Raw genomic sequence first — 23,785 nt, 5'->3', positions numbered from 1 at the left:
TTAATGGTGGTAATAGTAATTAATAACTCATATTTGTTTCTTTTTGAAGTTGGAAGTCACACGACGCCAGGTTATTGTCCAACAGGTATACTTAAATTCACAAGTTTTCAGAGCACTGTTCCTTTGTCAGGGGAAATGACTTCCTACTTTGTCCATCCCAGTCCACATCATTTGGTTAAAGTAGAGGTGTCTATAATAAAGGTAATCTTCCCATTCAAAATGAAACCTGGTCTGTATTAAGTCTGATCTTTGAACTGCAGTCAGCCGGGTAAAATTGGATTTTGTGCCTTAATTATATTAATGCACATTTGTCGAGGCTTATGTGGAACAGTGGGGCTTGTTTCTGAGCACAATGTTTCCAACTGGGTCATGACAGTACTTTGTGTGGATTAGGTGTTGCAGAATGGCTAACATGTAGCAGCAATGCCTTTGTGCCACTTCAGTGGAGCTCTCCTCAAGCTGGTACACAGATCTACCAATGGGTCAATGAGAACATGTGGATTAATATTGCAGTTCAGTTAGCAAGTTTGAACAGGGGAACTGACTGGTTCAGTAAAGTCAGATTGGTCATGGCATGTTAAAGTGAACTACCTGCTTCAAATGTATAAATAAATAGTAAAGCGTCAATCTATATGTACAGTTTTCAATATTTTCCTGTAAATTACGTCAATGCATCATCTTACAGAAGTGCATATGGTAGAAAAGATAAGTGCTTCCAACACGTGTCACTCAGATCATTTGTAAATCCATTGAACGTATGAACCATGAGGAGCAGAAGCAGGCCTTTGGGAGTTTAACATAAAAGCAACTTGGTTTAAAAGCTGCAGTGCATTTAATTTAAAGCTGTCCCACATTTCACAAGAATTACACTTCCAGACAGTTAGAAATGACATGAGGATTATTTGATGAATGCAGTACAGTATGACTCTGTAAATACTCACACGGCAGGATATTAGTGTAACGATTTTTACATCGATTTACTGGCAGTTCAGCTGCATCATGGGGAATATCCTGACCCACAAGTTTGAGATCCTGACAATGAAAACCAGAATGATAATGAGTTCGTGGAAAGACATGATCTGCACAATGAGAAGGCACAAGTAAAAACACATGGATAAACGGGTTTGTTGAATGTAAAAAAGAATTGTAATCTAATCTGAAAAAGGCTTTGTTAATAGCAGAGGTGGATCAGCTGACCTCTCAGGAAATGTGCTGCCGGTAACATCAATTTATAGATAAGTATCAAATTGATGCTGTGATGCTGGTGAATTGCTGCAGAACAGAAACAATAGAACTTACCATTGGGGCTGGTGTTTGTAGAATAGGGCAGAAGGAAAAGTTTAAAATAAATTAGTGAGGATGAATCATAACCTATTCATAGGTACTAGCTATTTGACCAGCACAAACATATGGTAATAGTTGTTTTCCAGCTATCTGAGTGGTTAGCTCAGTTGGCTGGACAGCTGGATAGTGACATCAATAACATGAGTTCAATTCCCCCATGCTGGCGAAGGTTACCATGAAGTTATCCCTTGGTTGAGGTGAGGTGACCCTTAGATTAAACTCATCACCAGCGACCTTTGTCTCTTGGAGACAGCAGACCTATAGTCCTCTCAGGCTGTGGTGACTTTACTGTAAACATGCACAAGTAAAGGAAAAGAAGGAGCAAATGTTTCAGTAATGCTTCATTAGGTCAAGGTCTACCTTACCTCAAACTGCAGAGAGAATTTGTAATCAGAGTCTCTACCCATGTCCTTGAGATACAATTCAAAATCGTCCAGCTGAACAGGGCTAAGGGAATTAAATAAAAAGTGTCCATTAATTTAACTTGTGCAATTGGTATTGAAAAAGAAAAAGAATGAATTCATGTTAAAGATAAATTCACTTCTATACTAATGGAAGATATTGTCAAGAGGCCTTTCCTATGGCAGCAAGGTTTACTCACTTTTGATGACACTATTAGAACTTTAGTCAAGGGACTAACTTCCATTATTTCAAAATTATCCAGGTCATACCATTTAATTCATTTCCAGCCGGTGGAAAGGACTGTTTGAAGTTACACTTGTAACATTGTGTGGTTACATTTAGATGCACATTTGACCGTGTACAGTAACTGGTTTGGGTGCACCCGGGACCTGCTGCATTAACTCCGTTAAATCACCGGTAAGATCAAATCTCCTCATGAACACGGCATTTACCATTTGCAAGATTCCACGTTTTAAACGTTGCGTCCAGAAGCAATCAGATGAGAGACAGTGGGTAAAATGTGAAGCAGTGGAGAGTGGGTTGGCCTCTTATGTTGCTAGCGATTTTTGTTTTAAAATATGTTAAACAGGCTGCAGTGATTTCACATTCTCAGTTTGGTTGGCTCCGTTCCCTGAGACAGTTTATATGTTCCATTGCCACATTGCGGGACAACTGCACCCTTTTTAAAAATGTGAACTGCTTATTTGGCACCTCACCAGGATGACATGCTAATTTATTTCTAAATGTTTTAAATCGTAACAAGGCGGCTGTTAATGCAAAGGTCATGATTTTTGATGTACCTGACCAGCAATTTCAATTGAGTAATTCTGGAAAGCAGTGCGTATTGCCTCAGAAAAGCAATAAGCGCAAAAATTAACAACATGCAACTCTGAGAGTCATATTAGCCATCATTCACGAGCAAGATGACAGCCTTTTATGAAAGACCAAAGAGACAGAGATCAATAATTGAAGAAAAATGCAATCAATATTCTACAGTGCCGCCAAAGAAGCAGTTTAAATTAAACAAAAAAACTATTGCTCGATCTAACCAGCTAAAAATAATCACAGCTGCCTGTGGTGTCCCAATACATTTTTCACTAACTCACCAGTTTTGATCAGTGTAGATACTCAGTACTGACTTAGTGGAAGTTATCGTAATGAAAATAACTTTGTCCTGATGAGTCAAAGCAAAACTTAACTTGTCAGAACATTTAAAATGATTTCATCTTTTAGGGCTCAGTATTACAGTACAATGAATGCAACCTTCAAAGACGAAGACGGATTTGTGATGCGATCGGCTCTGCAATGACTCTTCAGGTTCACTGATTGAGTGAGGTTTATCATGAGTAAAGGAGTGGGTAAAAACCAACGATCATACATACTGGCAATTGAATCCTTTGTGCAGTACATTGAGAGTGGTTGCTGACTGTCCTCTTGCCTCAGGAATGTGTGGGTGGTTACAGGCAGACCTTAAAATATGGATAAATGAACTAAAAACAATCTTCATCTATGCCTTTGTACAGTAATTCAGTGAGAAATTCTGTGATGTGTCATTTGAGGACAATATTGTAAGAAGTCTTATTTGAAACCTATAAGATTAACTGGAATGATTGTTAAGGGCACGTGGTGTGGTCTAGAAAACAATCTCAGTACCAAGTTGCAAGCCATGATTCCTGATCGACATTTTGATTTGATGGGTACAAAGATTGTCCTTAGTTTTAAATAGACACTCTGAGAATGCCTGTGCTTCTCCATAATTGGGTTGAAGAAAAGTTGTACAGAGAGACCGGAATTATATGACATCATGAACCTGATGGAGATCACACCCAGAAGTATTCTTTGGATTTCCAAAACTAAGTATCACTTTCTTCTTACACACAATAACAATGTACTGGAAACATCGGCTTTATAAGACTGCAGTGTTGCATTTTTCTGTACCCGAAGATCCTCGTAGGTCTATCTAGAATTTACAAAAGCTCTATTCTCCCACAGCAGTGTTGGAGCTATGCAAAGAAGCAAGCCTGGGTCAAAACATGGGATAGATACACATCATGTTAACAGTACTAATACTTCTATGTCTAACGCTTAGAATAGAACTGTTTCTGATCAGTTTCAAGTTCATCACAAAAGCACTGAACATACTTGGCCAACTTCCTCTTCTTCAGTGCATATTTATTCCTGTAAGTAAAGAACATCTGATTAGAAAGATGCCCATCTGTTTCTATCTTCACTATTGAACTTTATGAAACATGTTCGATGTAAATGACAGCACACCTGAACAAAATTTGGAAGTCATTGTGCCAAAAGACTAAATAATTATCTACACTTGAATATAACTTATGGTAAATAAGATTTCTTATCCTCTTCTCTTCTGAGACATTTCCATGTTACTAACCTGATATTTGATAAGCACACATCTCATTCCGATGAAGGGAAAATCGCAATGGATTTAGAGCTTGGACAGAATCCATGCAGGTTGGGAGTAACTGACACAAAATATTGATAAACATACAGTAAAATGAAGCAAACACAATGAAAAGGATCTGCTTACAGAATGGCTGGACAATGAGGCAAACACAAGGGTAAATACCATTCACAGGAGGGAGCTATACTCTGTGTAAGAACATTTTGTGTCACCAGTGTCCAATGTATCTAACAAATTAGACGTGCTTCAGTTATTCAATCTTATAATATCAGCACATTGGTATATTCATTACTCGTGATTGTGATTTAACATACTGAACGTGAACGGCATTAGTACTTACATTTTACAAGAGTATAATGTATACAATATATTGAATATACTGTATACTATTTATAGTATTGTACAATGTATACTATATATATTACTATATTATACAATTAGTATAGTTATGTAATGACTAGTATATTTTAGGAAAAGGCTACATTCATTACTATTGCTACTACTGAAATGTAGGTTTGAGTTAATGTATCCAGTAGAAGAAGCATGTTAGTAATGCTTATTTTATTGGCAGATTATTGATATATCATATGGTTCTTGTATATTGCCTTACTGGGGTGCTTTGTAAAGCAGCAGTGTTAAGTAGCAATAAACCTTATTACGTTGATACGTTGATTCACAGTGGATGTAGAAACTTTGCAAATTCACGACACAAGAAGCCAGAGTGCATTGTGTCTGTCAGCTGAAAACCAATGCCCAACCCAATCCAACTTTATAGCTCCTGGTCCCTAGCATTAGAGGTTATGGCACATGTAAGTACAGCCCAGTTAGTGCTTTTAAATGGGATGTGAGTTTCTGCTTTGACTAGCTTTCCAAGCACCAAGCTCCAGACCGCCTCCACCCTGCAGTTGAATCCTGCATTTCCTCCTCATCCTTCTAATAATTATTTTAAATCCACACCCTCTAACAATTGATCTCTATGCCAAGGGAAATAGGTCATATTCATTCACTCTATCCAGGATCTTTGTAATTTTATACACCTCAAGTAAATCTTCAGATATGCTTACAATTTACATTTGCATTTTGTGCCATTGTGTAACAATATAGCTAATTATACTTATATTAATAGTTACGTTAATAAATCTGAATGTAGGCACATTGATCACTAATTCAATATATTTGAATTAGTTATTCATCTTTTCATGCAATGATGTGGTTATCAAATTTTCCTATAATGTAGGTCTGACAAACTCTTTTACTAATTTCCCAACATAAACATATTCCCAGATACTGAGATAGTGACTAATTTTAAAGAGCTTCGGTTTAATAATGAATAACATACACAGCCACTGAAATTCTAATACTGATGATAAACTGTGGTTACACCATTAAATATTGCTAAAATTTAAATTCAGAACCTAACTCTACAGCCTGTACCATCCTGTTTACTCAACAGCTTGTTCTTGGTGTTTCACATCAGCTCTCAGATTCCCAATTGATTCATGTATTTCAGTCCCATTGAGGCTTCACCCTGTTTTTCTGTGAAAATTCTACAAGCCTTACAACCCTAACAAAGCCAGACATTCTCCAGGGCTGGCAAAGTGTGCATCCCCTGCCTTTCATCCACTCTGGCAGCCACACTTTCATCCATCTGGGCCATACACTCTGGAGTGCCCTTCCTAAAACCTTGCTTAATACATTAACTGTTTGGTCACTTCTCTTTCAGCTTGATGTTCATTCATGTCTGATTTTTTCCACAATAAAGTACAAATTTTGCTGTAAGCTAATTCTTTGCTTCTGCCCTTGGTCAATCCTATTCTTATTTACAGGGCATGAGCATTGCTGCTGGACCAGCACTTATTACCCATCCCTAAACGTCCACCGGGCAGTTACAGTCAACCACATAGCTGTGGGTCTGTAGTCACATGTAGGCCAGATCAGGTAAGGGTGACAGATTTGCTTATAGGACATTAGTGACTCCAATACCTGTTTTCTTTTTCCACAACAGTCTACAGTCTCAATAGGTCACGATTGGATTACTCTCTACTCCAGTCTTTTTATTGAATTCAAATTTCACCACCTGCTGTGGTAGGAACCTAACTCCTCTCCCCAAAAAGTTGGCCCAGGGTTCCAGATTGTCAGTCCAGTGGCATTACCAATAAGTCACTGCCTCCCCTAAAGCCTGGACATACGAACTTGGGCAAAGAGTTGGAGTATGTCTGCCAGCACTTTTGAGCTTGTTCGGTCATATTCAATAAGATGGTGGTGGCGTCAACTCTACTTTCCCCATGACCCGTGACTCTCTTGACAATCAAAAACGCCACTTTGAATAAACTTAATGCACCACTGCTTTAGGGGAAAAGAATTCCACAGACAAATGACCCACATTAGAAGGGAGACCGCTTACTCTGAAAGTGCCTCCCCTAATTCTCCAAGGGAAGGCATCCTCTCAGAATCCATCCTCTCCAGACTCTTCAGGAGCATACGTGTTTCAAAAAGATCACCTCGCATTCTTCCAAACACTCAATGGGAATGGGCCCAACCAGTTAAAAACTAATCTCACATCCCTCAAAAAATGACAAAACAAACACGCACACTGTGGGATATAACACAAGTAACTGTCCGAACAATCCCACAAACTGTAGCCAGTAGCTTCTCACGATACAGTTGTGAGAGAACATCTGGTTGAGAGGCTTCTGTTTTAACATTTCTCACGAGGCTTTAGGTAAGAAGGCTATTAAAATAAACTTACCAGGGGTTAATACCAAAGGCCAAAAGATAGTCAGTCCAAAGGCATGATGGGAGCAGTGCAAGAACAGCAAAAATACTTCTACGCCTGAGAAAATGCAACACAGACACATATAGACATAGAGTCTGTTCGATTAATAAAAGAGAAAGTAGCCTGCGATTAACATACACATGAAGCAAGACTTAGTTAGGTACAGTATAAAGAGATTCTGCAGTAACACAGACATGCTGCACAGCTCAGATAGTGTTACAATGAGAAATACAGGTAGAGAAATGCACAAAGTTAATATGATTAATAGCTTCATTCACAAACACAAACACAAAATCAAAACCATTACCTGTTATATTATTCTTCTCAATTCCTGCCGCAGTATTTGACTTGCTTCCAGTTAGACATTATGCACAAGACTATGGAGACTGGATTACAGTAATGAAGAACTGTCCTCGAGTTGTTATTGTGTTAAATGCTAAGCATCACTCTTTGTCTTGAATTTTCACCAAGTAGACAGGAAACAAGAGCAGGATTTGGTTCAGGGCCTATAGCTGCCTGGAGATGGAAACTGATCAAAACTAAGCTTTCTATGCAGCTGAGCATTAGTTGGCACGGAGACGGTTTTCCTGTCAGTGAAACCTAGCAGTCACTCTCACAATTGGAGAATGAATCAGAGATCTTTCAGCTCCAGAGGAACAGCTAGCTGCCGTACAAGGTGAAAAACTGAAGTACATCAGAAATAAGTCTCCCACTCAAGTGCTGTTTTGGAATACGTGAATTGAAATAAAAAGGAGCCAAGTGGTAGTTGGGGGTGAGACTGGTGGAGAGGATGGCGTTGAGCAGCGTTAAAACATGTTTCTTAGCTATACCTCCGCTAAGCCGGTTAGCCTATCAGGATGACTGGAATTCTGGCCTTCAGATTGGTGCCCAACTCCGGGCATTTGAACTGATCTCATTGCAACAGGAGACCAACTGCAACAGCCCCAGTGGTAAACTGACTGTTATATCTTTAGAACCCTAATTGTCAAGTTTACCTGAGTCATGTCCCACAAAATGGCCAGCTGCAGCAGCAGTGTCCCAAAACTAACACAGTGGCCAGCACCAATATTTTCAGGCCTCTCCTTACATTTGTGTTAAATCAGTCTTGGAGGGGCCATAAAGTCCATCCTTTTCCTATTGGTATCTATTGTGGTGCTTCTGGGATTACCAGAAACTGTAAAGAAAACCAATTCTTAAGCCTACCATCCTAGAATAATGACAGCACAGAACAAGGCCATTCAGTCCTCTATATCTGTTCTAGCTGTCTACAAGGGCCAGCCATTTTCCCTGTAGCATTGCAATTACTTCATTTCTGCAGGCACCAATCAAATTCTGTTCTGAAGGCCAGCTTCAATTCACAGACTCAGTGCTTTCCAAATCTGTGCCACTCCGATGGAAAAAGATGTTTCTCATATTGCTGTTGCTTCTTCTGCAAACTATCTCAAATCAGTCTCAAGTTCTTGACTCTTCGGAGTTCAGTTTAGCATAAAATTGTTTGTACTCTGTACTTGATTGAATGGCCTCAGAGTAGATTGCCCCATTGCCTCTTGGTGTAGAGGTCAGGCGACTATGGCAAGCATGGAGGGACAGGGTTGCATTTCTATCCCAACTATATACCATCCAAAAAAATACAACAAAATAATGCATGCATTATCAGTTCGAGTGACCCAAATTACCCAGCATGCACAGCTGTTCTCATGCATTAGCAATTTGTTACCTTCTTCAGTCAACAGGCGCATTTTGAAAACAGTTTTAAAATTGTGCCAGTCTCATGATGGTGCACGTGGTCATTAAATGTTCATCTGGGAGATGTTCCCTCCTTGGGGAGTCATTCATCATTGCTGTGGTACCTGTTGCTGTTCCATTTCCATTGTGGTTTGCTCTGGATCTTTGGGTCTGATGGCTGAGGTGTGCCCAGTGCAGGCAATGAGTTCCCACATCTTCCTGACTGGTCACAGAAGTCGAGGAATAGTTTCTCCTGTAGAATTGGACCCCCACATACAGAACAAAGCCAGAAACGACACGGGCTCGTTGTAACAGATCAGACAGTATGAATTCCAAATGAAGTAGAACAACATTGCTTCGTCGGACACCTCACTGATGATGTCACCCAGCATGGCAACAAAACGTCTGAACAAAAACAAGCCAGCTCAGCGAACAAGTCAAGAACCTCACCCACAACCCGAGCTACAGATCTTTGCTAAAACTTTATGGTTTCTCCTGTTGTGTTTATTTTCCTGCGATTGTGGGGCTATATCTGCTCAGTCACCTCCTCCGCATACAATCAAGATGGCGCCTGCCATACACAGGTGCCACCTGGGCTGAATCTTGTCAGACAATTGCCTGGATGTCAGCCTTGGGAATAGTTTGGCAGTCTGGTCAAAGTGAAATTTGGCTTTCTGCTAATTTCACCTTAATTTTTTTCCACTCACATCTGTTTCTAGCTCTGGCTACAGGGCCTTTTCTTTGCTGTCTATTGAGTAGTTATCATTAGTCTTTGTACTGGCTTACTTTCTATGTATTCAGCAGGTGTGCTTCTTCTGCTCTTGAGAACTGTCTTGCATGCATCTGTGATAGGAGGAATTGCAGAATCTGAGATAACAAGGTGTAGAGCTAGAAGAACACAGCAGGCCAAGCAGCATCAGACGAGCAGAAAAGCTGACGTTTCGGGCGTAGACCCTTCTTCAGAAAATTCTAGGGTCCAGGCCTGAAACGTCAGCCTTCCTGCTCCTCCGATGCTGCTTGGCCCGCTGTGTTCATTCAGCTCTCCACCTTGTTATCTTGCATACATTTGTGTTTGATTCACTTGATTTTTTAATGTTGCCTTTGGTGATATTCACTGCCTCTTCAGCTTCTCTGTTTTATTGGGGATGGTGTGGAGATAATGTGTGGCATTAAGCTTTAATATCCTTCATAAAGCAGCTGAATTCTTCACTCATGACCCCAGTCTCACTGTTGTTATTGAAGTCAACTGGTCCACCTCTCAGTGGTCTGAACAGTAGCCTATAGAACAAGATGATCAGTTCTGAGATAGTGAAGATGTCTCCTCCCAGCTTTAGCCATGGTCTGTCAACAAGGTCATGTGTCATCAACAGCTTGAGTGGTTTAGCTTGGTATTCGTTGCAAGCATGGCACTGATATGGATTTTATTGCTTATATTTGACCAATACATCACATTTTTTGCGTTCCTCAGCCTTGATTCAATTCTTGAGTAGCTTGCACAGATGCACCTTACCAACTCTCTTCTCAATTCCTTTGGGGATAATGACTATATCCTTTGTATAACATGCCTATCTTGGGCTGTCAATTTATCTCTGCATGTGCAACATAGTATTACAGCAAAAGGTATATCCCTGATGCTTTTGGGCCATCCTTTAATCATGATTTCTTGCAACACTCAGAGTTAACATTTTAAGTAGTTTCCTTGATTTGAGCACAGCACTCATCAGTCAGATTCAGTGTTCCTGCTGGTTTCTGACTTCTAGAGATGATGGGGGTGCTGTTACATGCAGAATCTGGCAGACTTCAAAAACTGTCATAATATCCTCTGCTTTCTTTATTTGGAGTGCTGCTGTCAATAGCATGACAGTGATGTATATCCGCTTCCTACGTTCATCGTTCATGTCCTGAATGGCAGTGCTCAGAACTGGGCCCCTAACTCAAGTTCAGACTGAATCAGTGTTTAATGAAGCTCATCATTACTTTGTTGATTTTGTACTCCCTACATTTATTTAAGACAAGAATCCCGTCTTGCTTTTCAAACCACTTTCTCAACCTGCACTGCCAAATATTATGCACACTTACCACCAGGTCTCTCTGTCCCTGCATTCCCTTTACTGTATATTGCTTTTCTCTTCCTACCAAAAGGTAAAAGCATTGCTTCGCAAGTTTCTGCATTAAAAGGCTTCCACATGATGCTCATTCCACCAGCTTATGTTGTTCCTTCCATTCGGTCCTGGGACATGGGCATCACTGGCTAGGCCAACATTTATTACCCAGTTAACTGTAAACTACATTGCTGTGTGTCTGGAGTCACATGTAGGCCAGACCAGGTAAGGACAGCAGCTTCCTTCCCTAAAGGACATTAGTGAACCAGAAGAGCTTTTACTAACAATCAGCAATGGTTTCATGGTCACCATTAGACCATCATTCCAGACTTTTATTAGATTCAATTTCCACTATCTACCATGGCAGAATTTGAACCCAGGTCCCTAGAACATTAGGGATTAAAAAAATAGTGCGGAGCTGGATGAACACAGCAGGTCAAGCAGCATCTTAGGAGCACAAAAGCTGACGTTTCCAGCCTACACCCTTCATCAGAAAAGCTGTTCATCCAGCTCCACACTTTTTTATCTCAGATTCTGCAGTTACCATTACCTCTCCCTGGAACATTACATGTGTTGCTGAATGAACAATCCAGTGAGAATACAGCAAGGCTATTGCCTCCTCCCGAGGTCCATCACCTGCTTCCTCACAATTCACAATATTTCCAGGCTTTGAAGTTGTACTCTATAAATCCAAGACTAAGTCATGATATCAATCAAAAAAAGGATGTGGTCCTAGCACCTACTATAAACTACTGCTGATACTGCAGAACTGAAATGAAACAACAACTGGAGAAAGTTGAATCAGTGATAATGGGAACTGCAGATGCTGGAGAATCCAAGATAACAAAGTGTGGAGCTGGATGAACACAGCAGGCCAAGCAGCATCTCAGGAGCACAAAAGCTGACGTTTCGGGCCTAGACCCTTCATCAGAGAGGGGGATGGGGTGAGGGCTCTGGAATAAATAGGGAGAGAGGGGGAGGCAGACCGAAGATGGAGAGAAAAGAAGATAGATGGGGAGGTAGGGAGGGGATGAGTCAGTCCAGGGAAGGCGGACAGGTCAAAGAGGTGGGATGAGGTTAGTAGGTAGGAAACGGAGGTGTGGCTTGGGGTAGGAGGAAGGGATGGGTGAGAGGAAGAACAGGTTAGAGAGGCAGAGACAGGCTGGGCTGATTGTGTGGTGCCGTGGGGTGGGCCGTGGTGGGGGGACGAACTGGGCTGGTTTTGGGATGCGGTGGGGGAGGGGGAGATTTTGAAGCTGGTGAAGTCCACATTGATACCATTGGACTGCAGGATTCCCAAGCGGAATGTGAGTTGCTGTTCCTGCAACCTTCGGGTGGCATCATTGTGGGCACTGCAGGAGGCCCATGATGGACATGTCATCTAAAGAATGGTTTGGGGGGGGGGGGGGGGGGGGTGGGGGGGAGTTGAAATGGTTCGTGACTGGGAGGTGCAGTTGTTTGTTGCGAACCGAGGGGAGGTGTTCTGCAAAGCGGTCCCCAAGCCTCCGCTTGGTTTCCCCAAATGTAGAGGGAGCCACACCGGGTACAATGGATACAGTATACCACATCGGCAGATGTGCAGGTGAACCTCTGCTTAATATGGAAAGTCATCTTGGGGCCTGGGATAGGGGTGAGGGGGGAGGTGTGGGGGCAAGTGTAGCATTTCCTGCGGTTGCAGGGGAAAGTGTCAGGTGTGGTGGGGTTGGAGGGCAGTGTGGAGCGGACAAGGGAGTCACGGAGAGAGTGGTCTCTCCAGAAATCATTCCGGAGAGACCACTCTCTCCGTGATTCCCTTGTCCGCTCCACACTCCCCTCCAACCCCACCACACCCGGCACTTACCCCTGGAACCGCAGGAAATGCTACACTTGCCCCCACACCCCCTCCCTCACCCCTATCCCAGGCCCCAAGATGACTTTCCATATTAAGCAGAGGTTCACCTGCACATCTGCCGATGTGGTATACTGTATCCATTGTACCCGGTGTGGCTCCCTCTACATTTGGGGAAACCAAGCGGAGGCTTGGGGACCGCTTTGCAGAACACCTCCCCTCGGTTCGCAACAAACAACTGCACCTCTCAGTCGCGAACCATTTCAACTCCCCCTCCCATTCTTTAGATGACATGTCCATCATGGGCCTCCTGCATTGCCCATAATGATGCCACCCGAAGGTTGCAGGAACAGCAACTCATATTCCGCTTGGGAATCCTGCAGTCCAATGGTATCAATGTGGACTTCACCAGCTTCAAAATCTCCCCCTCCCCCACCGCATCCCAAAACCAGCCCAGTTCGTCCCCTCCCCCCACTGCACCACACAACCAGCCCAGCTCTTCCCCTCCACCCACTGCATCCCAAAACCAGCCCAGCCTGTCTCTGCCTCCCTAACCTGTTCTTCCTCTCACCCATCCCTTCCTCCCACCCCAAGCCGCACCTCCATTTCCTACCTACTAACCTCATCCCACCTCCTTGACCTGTCCGCCTTCCCTGGACTGACCTATCCCCTCCCTACCTCCCCATCTATCTTCTTTTCTCTCCATCTTCGGTCCGCCTCCCCCTCTCTCCCTATTTATTCCAGAACCCTCACCCCATCCCCCTCTCTGATGAAGTGTCTAGGCCCGAAACGTCAGCTTTTGTGCTCCTGAAATGCTGCTTGGCCTGCTGTGTTCATCCAGCTTCACACTTTATTAACTGGAGAAAGTTAGCAGGTCTGGCAGCAACTGAGGACAGAGAAACGAAATGAATGCTTGGAGTCTGATATGACGCTTCTTTAGTATTCACTGAATTTCTCCAGCACTTTCTGGATTTAATCCTAGTGTCAGCCCCTGGGGAATCTCACAATATCTCTCCCTTCAACCGTTCACCACTACTGTCTACAGTTTACTGTTAGACATCATCTTCATCTTCCACTTTCTTATTTTATTCCACATTTATCAACATTGGTAGAAAGTTGATTTTGTAACACCTTTTCAAGTGTATTTTACAAGTCCAGACCTGCTGAATTTCTCAAGTACTTTTGGTTTTATTTCTAAAAAGATTTTAACTGGTCTGAATTGGAGGGAGCAGAGGATTCTCATCTAATCCTCCAACCTTTTGCACATTACTGCTGGTGTTGGAAACAACACGTGGAAATTGATATGTAGGTACTTTTAATGCCTTGTGGGGAAGGATTCAGATCATTATTTTAACTGTGTCTCAGCAAAGCCCTATGAAATTGCAGCAACACTGCCTTCCACTTACACCCCCAGGCCAGTATACCGTTTGCCTTCCTAATTACCTGGACAAACCCTATTTTGCCTTTGTATTAGGTAGATTCTTCCTTAATAAAAGGAAAATCCAGGTACCTGTTTAGTACGCCGAGCCATCCCCTCTGCTTCCAAGTGCAAAAATGTCTACCTTGGCGTCAACTTTGCGTGTTTGCTTTTTGTCCCTAGAATAGTGAGATTTTGCCCTGGCTACATCATTGCAACTCTAACATCAACATGAAAATAGTAAGAATTGCAGAACACGTGCCTGAACGGTATTGTGATGGACGGTTTGTATGAAAGGATAGTTAGTAAGAGGGTATAGTGCACACATATGCCACAAAGTAATTACAGAACACTGAATTTTGCATTATTTGCTGAATCTATTCACTGAAGGTCCTAGAAATGCTTATTGAAACAAAAGTGCTGAGAACTAAACACTGGAAACTAGAAATTTGGTGGAAACTAAATGAATTTTGGAGTGCAAGTACTTTGGAAATCTGTCACTGTAACTCCTAAAGACTACAGTTATATTTTATGTCCCTTCCAGGGAATGGAAGTTTATTTCATGCTTGCTGTAATCTTTAAGTGAACATTTTACAACGTTTGGAGCAAAAACAGAAATTGCTAGCAAAGCTCAGCAGGTCTGGCAGCATCTGTGAAGAAAAGAGCTAATGTTTCCTGTTTGGTGGCCTTCCTCAGTACTTCTGAGTTCTGTTTGCGTTCCTGACCTACAGCATCCACAGTTCTGTTGGCTTTTATTTTACGAGGATTCTTCTAACGTGTTTGGGCTTACAACTTCCATTATTCAAATAATCTCAGATAAAACATTCCACGGAAATTAAAACTAATTTTCAATCATTCAAAGAGAAAGGCCGTCACTCTGCCAATCCAATCATTTACCTCTCCTTTCCACTCTGAACGTACCAGTTAAATGGCAGCTTCCCATCCCTCTCCAAAGTGGCGAAATTGACAAATATTCCCGCTCCACAATTCCTGTAAGGTAGCAATGTGATTATTTATAGGTGATCTCAGATATAAGTAACACAGAATGGCTGTTGGAGGGAACGCGTGCAGAAAATTACTCTGTACCTGGCATGTTGCAAGTGCTTCCAGCGGAGAACAAACAGTGTAATCAGCAACAGTCCTATGAGCAGGATACTCAGAATTGCAAGGGCAGAGATTACGACCATGTTCGAATTCACTTCTGTAACTAGATGTTCAAAAGAATGAATCAGGGTCTCCTTTCTGGTACTGCAAGTAAGGACATTTTGCTCCTTGTGAGCACAATTTTGATGAACATTAGCTATTTGAAGCTACTTTCATATTTGTTACAAATACATTCAATAGAGTGATACAGATTGTCCCAAAACACTTCACTTTTGCGTGGTGTTATAACAAGATATAAATAACGCTCACCACCGCACGCGCACACTACCCCCCCACCACCCCCCAACTCCCAGGCAGGCATTTATTGCCAAACAGGAAAGAGTAAGATTGCTATAATCCTACCAGACCATGCGGCTGCTCTCTCATTAGAGAGAGAGGTAACTGCTGGTGGTTTAACCAGGGGGCTGCCATTCCTCAGGTGAGGGGAGAGATTGGGAAGGAGCTGCAGCTGGTGCAGGAATTGAACCCATGCTGTGGTATCACTCTGTATTGCAAACCAGCTGTCCAGCCAACAGAGCTAATCCACTCCCTCCCAGCAGTTGTTGCCCTGAAAAGTTCACTAGAGGTTAATAGGACCTACATTTCTCTATTCCCCATCGCCCTTAATTGGATCATATTACAGTAAAATTAAAAGTACTCCTCTCACTTATTTCCTGCTTAAGCCACAGTTTGGTTTCTTCGGTCATCATCCAGTTGCTCACTACAATAGATATCAGAAGATATTTAGCTCATCTTATCCCAGGCTATGTCGGACAACAAAATGTGAGGCTGGATGAACACAGCAGGCCAAGCAGCATCTCAGGAGCACAAAAGCTGACGTTTCGGGCCTAGACCCTTCATCAGACCCTCCGCCATTCACCAAGTATTGTGCACAGTTTTGGGTCTCCTAGACTGAGGAAGGACATTCTTGAGGTCGAGGGAAGGTTCAACAGACTGATTCTGGGAGACAGGATACGGGGAAAGACTGGATCGACTGGGCTTGTACTCACTAGAATTTATGAGAATGAGGCAGGGGTTGGGGGAGGGGAGGGGCGGAATCTCATAGAAACATATAAAATCCTGATGGGACTGGACAGGTTAGGTGCGGGAAGAATGTTCCTGATGTTGTGGAACTAGAACTAAGGGTCGCAATCTGAGAATAAGGGGTTAGCCATTCAGGACTGAGATGAAGAAGACTTTCCTCACTCAGCGTGGCGAACCTGTGAAATCCTCTCCCACAGGAAGCTATTGGGGCTAGTTAGTTAGAGGTAGCTGGACGTGGCCCTTGCAGCTAAAGGGATCAAGGGGTATGGAGAAAACGCCGGAATGGAATACTGAGACTGCATGATCAGCCATGATTGTACTGAATAGTGGTGTAGGCGCAAAGGGCCGAACGGCCTACAGCATTGGCTGCTCAATAAACTTTTGAAAAAATTTCGAAGGGTCTAGGCCTGAAACATCAGCTTTCCTACTCCTGTGATGCTGCTTGGCCTGCTCTGTTCATCCAGCTCTACACCTTCTTATCTCTTATTCTGTTTGGTCTTGCTCCTTATCCAGCAGCATAAATTATTAAGAGGACTATCACAAACTTGTATTTATAAGAACGCAAGAAATAGCAGGGGGAGACTGGCATGGTGAACTTGGAATGATCAGGGCTGCTCTGCCTCAACTCCAGTTTCTCACTCCCTTTTAACATCCCTTAATTCCCTGAGACACCAAAAATCGTCTTATCTCAGCCTCAAATGCAGGTTATACCTCCCTAATGCAGCATTCTCTGGCACCCACAGCTTGGTTCCTATTCCTGCTTTCTGAAGAACACACAGTGTTCAGTGTCAGTCTCCCCCAAAACGTTTTCCTTGTTGTGCTGGCATTAGTCTTTCAATGGGCTAATTTGAGCTGGTTTCCAAGTGATCTTCATCTTTGACAAGGAGCAGGATAATTGGTCCGCGTAATGATGCGGTCTCACTCATGAGGTCAGGGGTTTCATACACTCAGCCTGCACACTGTTAGTTCAGCGAAATGCTTGTCTTTCAGTTTGGAATAACTCAATCATAATTGTTTGATCCTTTAGTTAAAAAAACTGCATTTTGTTACTCAGATGGGTGTGGGAGCCAAAAAAAATTAAGTGCTTCAAACCCCGACACAGGAAGAAATGTAACAAAAACAGAAGATGCTGGAAAAGCTCAGCAGGTCTCACAGCATCGGTGAAGGAGAAAATCAGAGTTAACGTTTTGGGTGTGGTGACCCTTCCTCAGGACCTGGACCCTCCCGGTCACCAGACCCAAAACGTTAACACTGACTTTTTCTTCACAGGTGCTGCCAGACCAACTGAGCTTCTCCAGCAACTTCTGCGTTTGTTCCTGATTTACAGCATCCGCGGTTCTTTCGCTTTTTTTTTCAGGAACAAATGCCTCTGGTCCAGATGACATGAAACTTCCTTCTTTTTCAGGTTCTTTACTGAGGATCATTTATCGTGCCAAAACTTGATTTGCAGCAAGGAAAAGTTAATTGAATTTAAAAGGCAGAAGGCTGAGAGTAAATTGAGGCAGAGCATTTTTAAACGTGTTTAAATATTTCCAGGTTAGCCCTGATATCTGACCTCCTGTGTTCCAGCCTGATCTGACAAAGGCCAAGTCTAGAAGCTGTTGGTTTAGATTAGATTCCCTGCAGTGTGGAAACAGGCCCTTCGGCCCAACAAGTCCACACTGCCCCTTGAAGCATCCCACCCAGATCCATCCCCCCATAACCCACACACCCCTGAACACTATGGGCAATTTAGCATGGCCGATCCACCTAGCATGCTGCTCTTTGGACTGTGGGAGGAAACCCGGAGCACCTGGAGGAAACCCACGCAGACACGGGGAGAATGTGCAAACTCCACACAGACAGTTGCCCGAGGCTGGAATCGAACTTAGGTCCATGATGCTGTGAGGCTGCAGTGCTAACCACTGAGCCACCGTGCCACCCGACACAGGTACAAACTGCATAACTGATGGTGGAGCGCCCGCAATCCTCTGTGGGAGGGGATTCCAAAGGCTCACAACCCTTTGGGTGAAAACGTTTATCCTCATCTCAGTCCTAAATGATTGACCCAGTACCTTGAGGTAGTGTCCTGGTAATTTTGATCTCTCTGTCAGAGGAAACAACCTCTAAGCCGCTACATTGTTAAGCTCCTTCAGAATCCTGAACTTTTTAAAGCGATCACCTCTCATTTCTTCTAAATTCTGGATTACAGTCACGGTTTATTAGTCCCATATTTTGGATGGCTCTTTCGCCTCAGGAACCAATCTTTCACCGTAACACCTCCGTTGTAACTACAGCATTTCACTCCACAGACATGGAGACCAAAACAGCATGCAGCAGTCCAGGTGTGCTCTCTCACAAGTGCTCTGTTTAAATGCAGCACAACTTCATTATTCTTGTATTATATCAAGTAATAAAGGCCAACATATTTGCTTTACTTATTTCTTGACACATCTACCTATCAACTTTACATTTCTTGTGTGAGTTAACCCAAATCTCCCTGAATAATCAATGTTTAGAAAAATTAATGTTTTTTTTAAATTCTGTGCTCTATTATTACAGCAAAAATAAACAATGTCTCACTTCCTGAAATTATATTTCAGCTGTCACTTTGTTTCACATGTAACCTGTTTCTGTCTCTGCAGGGAAATACATAGTTTTTCACAGGTTTACAAAGGACGTATTCCAGTTAATGCCCAAATCTGGGTTCCAGCTGTGTTGCTGCTGAGTCTCCAATCATCAAATGGAAAACAGTAAAAGTTAATGAAACACTGGGGGCCAATACAGAACATCACGTGCAACGCATGGGTCTGCGCTACGGTACTTGCAAAACTGATAAGGGTCTACAATATGCCTCAGAATCCCTGAAGCTTGCACTTCATATCTGCATTAACCAGCTGGTATTAAACACTTCAGGGACTCAAGTTCCGAGGAAGGGTTACTGGACCTGAAATGCTAACTCTGATTTTTCTTCACAGATGCTGCCGGACCTGCTGAGCTCTTCCAGCAACTCTGTTTTTGTCCCTGATTTACAGCATCCGCAGTTCCTTCCGTTTTCAATTGGTATTAAACATTTGTCTTAAACACTGTACAAAGAGCAACAGTTGTTACAGAGAACACGTCTTCAAATTGGAATTGAACTCTCAACTGTGCAAGTTACCGTTGCTCGGTATAGCCACACTGATACTTAAAACCTGATTCTCGTCTCTGAGGCTGTTGCTAAATGAAAGGAATACCTTTATTTATAAAGAAAGTACCTGTTGTGGAAATAGTGATGAAAACTGGAGCACTGTAACGCTCATAACTGACACTAGTCACACTGCAGTTGTAAGAGGTCGATGGCGCAAGGTTGGTTAATGTAACAATAGGCGAGTAAACGGTGACCTCTTCTTTCTGAAAGGAAGAGAAAGCAACTTCAAACTTAAAAATGATGGAAGACTGGCAGAACCAGGCATGTGAGAGAAAATACACAATTACATAAGCTGTAGCATTATCACTGATACAGCCATCAAAAGAAATCCTTTGGTTACATCTCCTGTAACATGCTAGGTGTATTGTATATGCTGCTTAGTGTTCAGTGTGTTATCAGTACAGGGCTAATTAGGATGTGTATAATGCATTTCCAATTAATAAACAGAACAACAAGTAAGAGACACTACCTGGGCATGTCCATAAATGTTAGAATATTATATGCATATTTTAACATTTATTGTGCACTTTTGGTAAAACAGAGAGCAGAGTGTGCAAGTATCCTTTCTTTAAATCTCTTTCATTCCTTGGTGCAGATGTTTTCAAGTAAGCATGCATACACACACACACACACACACACACACACACACACACACACACACAGTTTAGAATAACATGTAGTCAGGTCGGCATTGGGTGGGATGGGGGAAAGAGACAAATTCCTCCTCAGAGTGGTCCTTGGCTACGCCTATATACAGCAAGAAGGAATGGTCTGTTGTGCTACCTGGAGCTCTTTGGAACGCACCCCCGCCCTCCACACCTCTCTGCCCTGGTACCTGATGCCAGTTAAATACAATCTACCCACCCACCCTCCAACGGTCAAAATCTCAGTGCCCTCTATTAACAAGGTCCTGAATGAAGCTAATGTATCTGGCTGCCTGCATCTTGTGGGACAGCAGGCCCTGTCAGGTCCTGAAACCACCGCTTTGAAATGCCTGGCACTAATAAAGTTGTTGGGGAACTGGCACACTGATCAGTGCCAGTACATTTGTTCCTAATCTTGGCAGGCTCTCACATCCTGCCCGTGACGCCTGATGTTTTCACAATCACAAAGTGTACTTCAGCATCCTTTATTTGTACACTTTGCAGTTTCACATCCATTTATTGGGAGCGAACATTTATTGTCATTTAACTTGGCTTCAATGTTCTCAAGTTCCGGCCAGCTGTAAGTAGACACTGTTGAAACCTGAATACTTCCTTTCAGTCACACTGGCATAATATCATAGATGCATATAGGAACTTTATCAGTGCAAGTTCCATGTTTTGGCTACGCTTTTATGAAAATGCCGGTAGACTGAATCTCTTCCTCACAGTTGGAAGGAGTCAAATGAACCAAAACGTTTCAGGGAGCCACTGCTATTCACCCTGTTGCTTGTGATAAGAGTAGGATTTTGGCACAGTAGAAAAGCTGGTGATGTAGCCATCTGCAGGGTGGGTAAAATTTCACTGACAGATTTCAACAAAATGCGAGAAACCCAGGTGGTAAAGGATCAAAGAATTCAACTAGTAAAACAGTCTGGCTGCCCCAACAATGGATTATAAATTACACATTAAATTTTTACCGAAAGTACCTCATTCACCAGTGATATCAGAAAAACATTGTAAATGTGGATCAAACATGAATGGTTATTGACAGTCAACACTCCAGATGTTTAACTGTTGGGTTTAAACTATTTCCACTTATCTGTATGGCTGCTCCCTGATTCACAAAGCTGAGAGGATGGGGGAATGACTGGAAAAATTGCAGCTTTGAAAGATGTGGCAACAAAAAAAAGGTGAATTGACTAGTTTGGAGAATATGAGACAGTAAATGGGAAGGAAAAGGGGCAATTCAGAAAATTACATGAAACTAAATTATGAGAGTAAGACAAAAAGGCAGAGTTCCTAAAACAGACAACCTGAGAGCATTCACACATCACAATTGATTTATGGAATGGAAGTATTTGAAATTATGTTTGGTCAAAGTTCTTAAAGTTGATCTGTAGAAACACAAGCGTTTATTGTTCATCCTGAATTGGTTCCAATGCATTGAGGATGAAAGACAGAGTGTGGGACTGGAGCCAGATGCAAAGCACATCAGGTAGGCTTTCTACATCAGTGTTAATGCCTATACACAGAGAACCACAATCAAACTCTCCTCATCTGCCATGGCAAGATCTGAACTTGATCTCTCGTGAGTGCAGTTTCAGAATTACTAAATGTCTGCAGCCAGCTGCAGTGCATAGAGCCAAGGGTCCAGGTTTACACACTATCACAGTGTTAGCAGTCACGGCTATTAAAATACATTCCAATACAAGGGTTTATTTTTGGCACAATATCAACCAGGCTTACTCATTCAATCAAACTCTAGTCTTCACCTTTAGACTAATTGCTGTTTATGCCGGTAACACTTGATTACTTCGTTCATTCATTTAGCCATCTGCTTTCTTCATTACAATACAGAACAAGAGGTTACTATTAAATAAAAGTTACCTACATGTTACCTATAGCTCCTTGTGGATGATGTAGCCCGACAGCCAAACTGGCTATTCATTGTGCCTTTAACCACATGAGAATATTTCCCATAGAACTATCTTCATGGCAGCTGTGCTGAAGCTGTCATTGTTAATCTTAATATTAAAAACTGCAACAGTGCAGGAAATTATATAAAGGCATAAAAGAAGAAGAAGGTTGCATTTGCGCAACATTTTAAGTAGATTACAACATAAGCCAAAAACAGCAGAGCTAAAATAAGTTGTTACAAAAATCGAACTTTGAAATGTATCTTTTTGAATAAAACCATATCTGGAGGGCACAGTGCTGCAAAATTCTGGAGTTTCATGTCAGCATTCCCTAGACTGCTAGCACAGCGCGTGGCTCCGTACTTGCACAGACATAAGGAAGACAAACATTGTCAATACTTCATTCTCAGACTTCCTACGAACTGGTCTTGTAAAATCCAAACAACTCACTTCCTCCCTCAGTTTCAGCAGGGGAGAAAAAGAGCCAGCGAAATGGGGAGAATGGGCTTGTACTTTTGTGTTTTGCTGATGATGTCTCAGATTTTGAGATCTGAGCTCCCAGCCTTGAGTTCTGGTGGCATCTGGGGTTTTTTGAGACTTGGGACTCTATTGTAATTCAAACACAGTTGCTATCACATACATGGTGCTACTCTGTTGATTACATACTGCCATGACGTGATGCCAAAAACTAAAGATCAATAGAATCATGCTAGCAAATGTGAACTGTGCTCATTTGATAGGAATGCCCATGATCCTAGGGAAGGCCACTCTGTTTTAGGTTTACTGAAGGTGCAAAGAGATGATTGAGGGTGAGGTTAATCTGAGGGTCACCAGGCCTCAGGCAAAGGGTGAGTTTGAGAAGGCAAGGCTGTTACAGTCACCTCAGCTGGTGTGAGAATTCAACCTGCGCTAGTGGCAAGTCAGCCACCCGGTCAAGCTGAGCAAATCAACCATCTTCCACCTCGCTGAACTCCCCACTTACAGATACAAAGGAATACCTAAAATAAAAAGCAAGCTCAATCTTCCCAATATGGAGAATGCAAGCAACGAGAACAGCTCTTGGGCAACCTGTACAGGGAGGTGAAGGCCAAGTGGTTTATCGCTGGACTGTTAACGCAGAGACCGAGATAATGTTCTGGGGACCTGGGTTCGAATCCCACCATGGCAGATGGTGGAATTTGATTTCAATTTTTAAAAAAATCTGGAATTAAAGAGTCTCATGATGACCATGAATCCATTGTCCATTGCTGATTGTCGGGAAAACCCATGTGGTTCACTGATGTCCTTTAGGGAAGGAACCTGCCATCCTTACCTGGTCTGGCCTACATGTGACTCCAGACCCACAGCAATGTGGTTAACTCTTAACTGCCCTCTGGGCAATTAGGGATAAGCAATAAATGCTGCCAAGCCAGCGATGCCCCTTATCCCACGAATGAATGTCAGAAATTGTTTATTACTGGACTAACAAACCCTGTTTCTACTAATATCTGAGGCAGTGCAATAGAAAAACGGGCAGAAATGGAGGGGAAAATCCAAGCTTGCACACTTGTTTCCATTTGAATATCCTTATGGCCGACAGTTATATTGAACTTGATCAGGACTTAGATGTTCCTTTGTTGAAAAGTGACCTCAGAATGTGAGGCGAAGAGGACAGTTGGGTCTATCTGCCTCACAATTTCTGGATGCCTTCATTGCTCAACCCTTTGAGTACAAGAGTTGGGAAGTCATATTGAGGTTGTACAGGACATTGGTGAGGTCTCTTCTGGAATACTGTGTCAGTTACAGGAAAGACATTAAGCTGGAGAGGGTTCAGAAGAGGTTTACTCGGTTGCTCGGTATGAAACGTTTGA

General features: G+C 42.5%; 1 protein-coding gene across 4 annotated transcripts in view; it reads right to left on the bottom strand.

Moving 5' to 3' along the window:
- The window catches only part of ptpro (protein tyrosine phosphatase receptor type O), a 163,716-nt gene that overhangs the window by 21,335 nt on the left and 118,596 nt on the right, over window positions 1–23,785 (bottom strand). The window contains exons 14-20 of one of the 4 annotated variants that reach the window (XM_048554218.2): window positions 19,443–19,578; window positions 15,106–15,226; window positions 14,917–15,009; window positions 6,921–7,004; window positions 3,889–3,924; window positions 1,710–1,791; window positions 942–1,032 (exon numbers count right to left, since the gene is read on the bottom strand). In XM_048554218.2, the coding sequence (XP_048410175.1) occupies window positions 942–1,032; window positions 1,710–1,791; window positions 3,889–3,924; window positions 6,921–7,004; window positions 14,917–15,009; window positions 15,106–15,226; window positions 19,443–19,578 (643 nt within the window). The remainder of the gene's footprint in view (window positions 1–941; window positions 1,033–1,709; window positions 1,792–3,888; window positions 3,925–6,920; window positions 7,005–14,916; window positions 15,010–15,105; window positions 15,227–19,442; window positions 19,579–23,785) is intronic. The other 3 variants (XM_048554219.2, XM_059654670.1, XM_048554220.2) reach the window with 3 other exon arrangements.

Source organism: Stegostoma tigrinum, chromosome 25, assembly GCF_030684315.1.
Source record: "Stegostoma tigrinum isolate sSteTig4 chromosome 25, sSteTig4.hap1, whole genome shotgun sequence".
Lineage (NCBI taxonomy): Eukaryota > Metazoa > Chordata > Chondrichthyes > Orectolobiformes > Stegostomatidae > Stegostoma > Stegostoma tigrinum.
The sequence above is the reverse complement of the archived record's forward strand: the minus strand, read 5'-3'. Positions and strand labels throughout refer to the sequence as shown.